General features: G+C 51.8%; 1 protein-coding gene across 1 annotated transcript in view; it reads left to right on the top strand.

Annotated features, from left to right (window-relative positions):
- GRIN2D (glutamate receptor, ionotropic, N-methyl D-aspartate 2D) overlaps nucleotides 1-6139 on the top strand; it is a 56153-nt gene that overhangs the window by 5739 nt on the left and 44275 nt on the right. Inside the window, exon 5 of the mRNA XM_011946543.1 lies at nucleotides 3040-3659. Within this exon, the coding sequence (XP_011801933.1) occupies nucleotides 3040-3659 (620 nt within the window). The remainder of the gene's footprint in view (nucleotides 1-3039; nucleotides 3660-6139) is intronic.

The following is a 6139-nucleotide window of genomic DNA, read 5'->3' as shown; positions in this document are numbered from 1 at the left end:
CTCGGGAGGGCGAGGCAGGAGAATTGCTTAAATCCGGGAGGCGGAGGCTGCAGTGAGCCGAGATCGTGCCACTGCACTACTGCCTGGGCGACACAGTAAGACTCTGTCAAAAAAAGAAAAGAAAAGAAATGGAGTTCAGAAAGAAAGGGGCGAAGTCTAGTGGAGAGGTGGCAGCCAGGAAGTATCAGAGGTGTCAGGTACCAAGGACGGAGTTTGGGGAGGCGTTCGGCCGGTTGAGCATAAGGTGTAGAGGTAGGCTAGGGATGGAGGAGCCATCTTCTAAGTGGAAGAGTCGGAAAAGAGGAGGAGTCATTAGAGAGAGGAGGACGGGCAAGGGGCAGAACCAGGAAGCAAGGAACTGAGGTTTAGGGAGAGGCCAGTCAGGGAAGGAGTGAGTCAGGAAAGGGGGCGGGGCTAGCCAGTTAGGGCGGGGCCAGGTAGTGAGTCAGGAAAGGGGGCGGGGCCTAAGCCCTCTAATAAAGAGGTGGGTCTAGGGAGAAAACCGGTCCTGAGACTAGGGTTTGAGAAGGGGTGTACCCCCCTGTGAGGTGTGGAAAGCTAGAGTCCAGAGGATGGGCAGGAGGATGAAGGCTTATGGTGGAGGCGGACCCAGCCAATGAGAAGGCAAAGCCAGGAGCCTGCTGGGGAAGGGATGGTAGAGGCTGGAGCTGGCCAGAGCCTGGAGAAAGGCCTGACTCCCAAGGGCACAGAAGGAGCCAGTTGTGGCGGACCTCTGGTAGAGAAGGAGAGAATTCGACGAAGCCTGCCCTGTGGATTGAGAAGAATGGATCAGCTAGGAGGTGGGGCCTGAGAAGGGGTGGGGCCTCTTCAGAGGTGGGGCCAATGCAACCCAGACGATGGAGCCACCTGAGTGGGTGGAGCTTCATTCAATCTGCCCATTCCCTGCTGTGCGGGCCTGCGGCTGTGTGACTGCATCACTATTGTATGCAGAGGCTCCTAGTCCTCCTGTCCAGAGCGTTCTGGGAAGGACCTCTGTCCAACTTTTTTGTTCCCCTTGGCATGGTACTTTTCAGAGATTTGTAGGTAGATACCCTGGGAGGCAAACTTATTTAACTGCCACTTCCGAGGCATACTCAAAGACGTGATCCCTCGTGCCTTCATTGCTGCTGAGAAGTGTGGTCCGCTCTGTTTCATTGTCCGCTGGGCACTGTGGTCGGCTCAGTGTACGCCCATAGCATTCTGGGAAATGTAGTCCCCTTGCTGCCCCTGGATGGAAGAAAGAGTGATCTTCGCAGCTCCATCTGTGCCCCATTGAATGCTGGGTATGTGGTCCCCTCAGCACACCTTCACCTGCTGAAGGAAGAGGTTCTCCTTGCGTTACAATAAGACCTCATTTCCGGCCAGATGCCGTGGCATACGCCTGTAATCCCAGCACTTTGGGAGGCCGAGGCGGGCGAATCACCTGAGGTCAGGAGTTTGAGGCCAGCCTGGCCTATATGGAGAAACCTCGTCTCTACTGAAAATACGAACATTAGCCGGGCGTGGTGGTGCTTGCCTGTAATCCCAGCTACTCAGGAGGCTGAGGCAGGAGAATCGCTTGAACCTGGGAGGCAGAGGTTGCAGTGAGCCGAGATTGCAGTGAGCCGAGATCGTGCCACTGCACTCCAGCCTGGGGGAGAGTGAGACTAGGTCTCAAAGAAAACAATAAACAAAAAGACCTCATCCCCTCAGGACAGCTGCAGTGTCCCCTACGCATTTACCACAGGCATGAGCCTAGGGAAAAAGCCCACTTGCTGTTCTCATTGCATTATAGGAAGATTTATTGAGAGCTGATTCTGTGCCAGGGCTGTTCTAATTCCTGGGGAATACAGTTCTAGAGGGAGGTAAAAAAGAGAGGGAGACAAGGTCCATGCCTTATAGAGCTTGCATTTTAATGGTGAGACACACAAAACCAGTAACAGTAAAATCTGGCAGTCCTGGAGGAAATCAACACAGGATGTTGTAATGACTGAGGATGGAGTTTCAACAGATGGCAGTCAGGGGAGGCCTCCCTGAGGCGGTGACATCTGAGCTGGAGGTGTCAGGTGGAGGTCTGGCATGGAGGAGCTAGGGAAAAGTGTCCCCAGGAGAGGCAACAACTAAGGACAAAGCCCTTAAAGCAGGAAGGAGCTTGATGTATTTGAGGAAGAGCAAGAAGGGAGTGTAGCTGGAGCACATTGGGGGATTGGGGTGGCAGGAGATGAGAGGTCAGAGAAGCAACAAGGGCCAGGTCATGCAGGGCCATGGCGAGGACTTTGACTTTGATTCTGAGGTGGAATCACTGGAAGGGTTTCAACTGAGAAGGGATGTGATCCAATTAATATTTTGAAACAATCACTCTGGCTGCTGTTTGGAGAATAGACTGGAAGATGCAAGATTGAAAACAAAGATGAGCTGGGCACAGTGGCTCATGCCTGGAATCCCACCACTTTGGGAGGCCGAGGCGGGTGGATCACTTGAGGTCAGGAGTTTGAGACCAGCCTGGACAACATGGTGAAACCTCTCTCTACTAAAAATACAAAAATGAGCTGGGCGTGGTGGTACATACCTGTAATCCCAGCTACTCGGGAGGCTGAGGCAGGAGAATGGCGTGAACCCGGGAGGCGGAGCTTGCAGTGAACTGAGATCCGGCCACTGCACTCCAGCCTGGGCGACAGAGCGAGACTCTGTCTCAAAAAAAAAAAAAAAAAGAGTAAGGTTTTATTAGGCCGGGTGCGTCAGGAGAATCACTTGAACCCACGAGGCGAGGCGGAGGTTGCAGTGAGCCAAGATCATGCCGCTGCTCACCAGCCTGGGCGACAGAGCAAGATTCTGTCTCAAAAAAAAAAAAAAGTAAGGTTTTATAGATGAGTCTAGAATAACTCAGTCACGTGGCTAAGCCTAATCCAGATCTAGCCCTGTGCCCCAGGAGGAAAAGGAGATGGATTTAGTGAACCTATCTAGTCAGTCTGCCATATTGGGAGCTGTGGTCCTCTTATTCATTGCTGAGAAATGAGGTCCCCACATCCGGAGTCCTGACATCCTCGTCCCTCCTGGCAGGAGAAGGGCTCCACCTTCCTGCAGCTGGGCTCCTCCACCGAGCAACAGCTTCAGGTCATCTTTGAGGTGCTGGAGGAGTACGACTGGACGTCCTTTGTAGCCGTGACCACGCGTGCCCCTGGCCACCGGGCCTTCCTGTCCTACATCGAGGTGCTGACTGACGGCAGTCTGGTGGGCTGGGAGCACCGCGGAGCGCTGACGTTGGACCCTGGGGCGGGCGAGGCGGTGCTCAGTGCCCAGCTCCGCAGTGTCAGCGCGCAGATCCGCCTGCTCTTCTGTGCCCGAGAGGAGGCCGAGCCCGTGTTCCGCGCAGCTGAGGAGGCTGGCCTCACTGGGTCTGGCTACGTCTGGTTCATGGTGGGGCCCCAGCTGGCTGGAGGCGGGGGCTCTGGGGCCCCTGGTGAGCCCCCTCTTCTGCCAGGAGGCGCCCCCCTTCCTGCCGGACTGTTTGCAGTGCGCTCGGCTGGCTGGCGGGATGACCTGGCTCGGCGAGTGGCAGCTGGCGTGGCCGTAGTGGCCAGAGGTGCCCAGGCCCTGCTGCGTGATTATGGTTTCCTTCCTGAGCTCGGCCACGACTGTCGCGCCCAGAACCGCACCCACCGCGGCGAGAGTCTGCATAGGTGAGTGGGGCTGGAATGGGAGGGGTGTGGGAGGGCTCCCAGAGCCTAACTACCTGCAGTACTCACTGAATGAGTGGCTCAGATGGCTCACATCCGCTCTTTGAGCCTCAATTTTCTTTTCTGTAAAGTGGGTACAATTGGGTCTCTTTTCGGAGGTTAAATCAAGTAATTTGGAAAAAGCGTCTGAGATAAAGTGAGTGAATTACTATATTTCATGACTCTAAGACGCATAATTTTTCACATTTTAATGTGTTTGAAAACGAGATGTGTCTTATAATTGATGGCTTATCATGGCTCCATTGGCAGCACTTTTGTCCTTCTTTGTGGTGCATCTTATACTTGAGAGCATTTTTAGATTTAGTCTAAATACCTAGACTATAAACTGAACTTCAGCAGCAAAAAAGATCCAACAATCCAGTGTCCCGGATGAGGTTGAAGTTTGTTCCTCTTTCACATAACAACCCAGAGATGAGCATTCCTGGTTATCAGGAGACTGCTGCTCCATGTGATCACTCAGGGACCCAGGGTCCTCCCACCTTGTTGCTCTGGCTTCTCTGCATAGTCGAAGCGGGTCGTGCGGATGTCTGAATTGCAGCTCATGAGAGGGGGAAAAGAGAGGCAGTGGACAGCAAGCACTTTCCTTTTGAGTAAGTGAGGCAGGAAGGACACACCTCGTACCTTACTGTTGAGAAGGTAGTCATATGGTCAGGGCTGGCTTACTGGTTGTTGACAGTGGTGTCCATTCTGATTGGCTAGACGTCTGCTGGGATTAGCTAGATGCCTGTTCTGATTAGCTAGACGTCCATTCCCATAGGCTAGACTTCCATTCCTGGCTAGACATCCATTCCGATTGGCTAGCGCCTGTGCAGTGCCGATTGCTAGATATTTTGGCTATTACTGCTGCGCATGGCCTAGGCCAACTGCAAGGAAGACTGGGAAATGTCAATCCGAGCTGGACAGGTGTGTGCCCAATTTACACACTATTATTTTAGAAGAGGAGAACAGAGTTTGTTGGAAAACATCACCTCCACGATAGGAAGCTCTGGGAGTGGAAAAATTGATGAGTTTGGTGACAGAACTGTGAAAAGAGAGACCTTTAATCCTGAAGGAGGATGAGGTGAATTTGGGAAGAGATGATGGGTGGGGAAAAAGACCTAAAAGAGGGGAATTGAGAACGGGTGAGTTGGAAATCAGGATCCCCGGGAAAAAAAAGGTGAGAAAAGCATCCCTTCTTCATAAATACTTACTGAGCACCCGCTAGGAACTAGGGCTCATGCTGGGTGCTGGGAACATAGATGAATAAGACCATGGACTTATTCTTCAAAGAACGCAGGGTCCTGTAAGAGTGGCAGACAGGGACGGGGATAATGGCAACACAGCATGATGCTTGCAGTAATGGAGGTCATGTGGGCACGGTGGGGGCACGGAGAGAAGCACTGGCTAAGCCAAGAGATTTTCGGATGCACGAAGTAGAGTCTCATTGGAATTTCCTTAGGGAAAAGGGGGTTTATGGGAAAAAACACACAGAGGAATGAGAAGCCAGGAATTGAGGCTAACCCTGGGGCCAGCTACTCCTTCAGCTCTTTCTGGTTCTTTCTTTTTATCTTTTTCTTTCTTTCTTTCTTTCTTTCTTTTTTCAAGATAGAGTCTCACTCTATTGCTCAGCTGGAGTGCAATGGCGCGATCTGGGCTCACTGAAACCTCCACCTCCCGAGTTCAAGCGATTCACCTGCTTCAGTCTCCTGAGTAGCTGGGGTTACGGGCACGTGCCACCACGCCCAGCTAACTTTTTTTGTATTTTTAATAGAGACGCCATGTTGGTCAGGCCAGTCTGGAACTCCTGACTTCAAATGATCTGCCTGCTTCGGCCTCCCAAAGTGCTGGGATTCCAGGCATGAGCCACCGCACCCGGCTGGTTCTGTCCTTCTTACTCTATGCTTTCTCCCTCCCTCCCTCTGTCCGTCTCCTCCCTCGCTGTCCCTTTCTCTTTGTTTCTCAGGCTTGCCTTTCCCAGAGGCTGTTCAGTTCTTTGCCCAGAATTTCTCTTCCCTCATAACTTCAGCTCTTGCTAGTCTCAGCTCATCCCTCCAGATCTCATGGCAAAATGTCATCTCAAGAGAGGAAAAGTATTAGCCTCAGTCTGCCTTCCAAATCAGGGTGCAAAAGTCACAAGTCAGCCTGTGGAGTCAGGAAGGTTTCTAGGAGGACATATCTGAGCTGTGACTGAGGGATGAATTGCTCATTGATGCATTTATTGATTGAAACGCCCTTTATTGAAAGTCTACTATGTGCCAAGCATTGCTTTAGGCACAGGGTATATATAGTGTTAAATAAGGTCCTTGCTCTCTCAGAGCTTACAGTCTAATAAAAGAGAAATGCAATGAGCAAATAAGTAAAGAAAATGAAATATCAAGCAGGCAATAACTTCTGCTATGAAAATCAAACGGGGGAATGTGATAAGAAATGCACAGGGGGCTATG

The sequence above is a fragment of the Colobus angolensis genome, unplaced genomic scaffold (assembly GCF_000951035.1).
Source record: "Colobus angolensis palliatus isolate OR3802 unplaced genomic scaffold, Cang.pa_1.0 Scaffold25, whole genome shotgun sequence".
Lineage (NCBI taxonomy): Eukaryota > Metazoa > Chordata > Mammalia > Primates > Cercopithecidae > Colobus > Colobus angolensis.
This window is presented reverse-complemented; position numbering and strand designations above follow the sequence as displayed.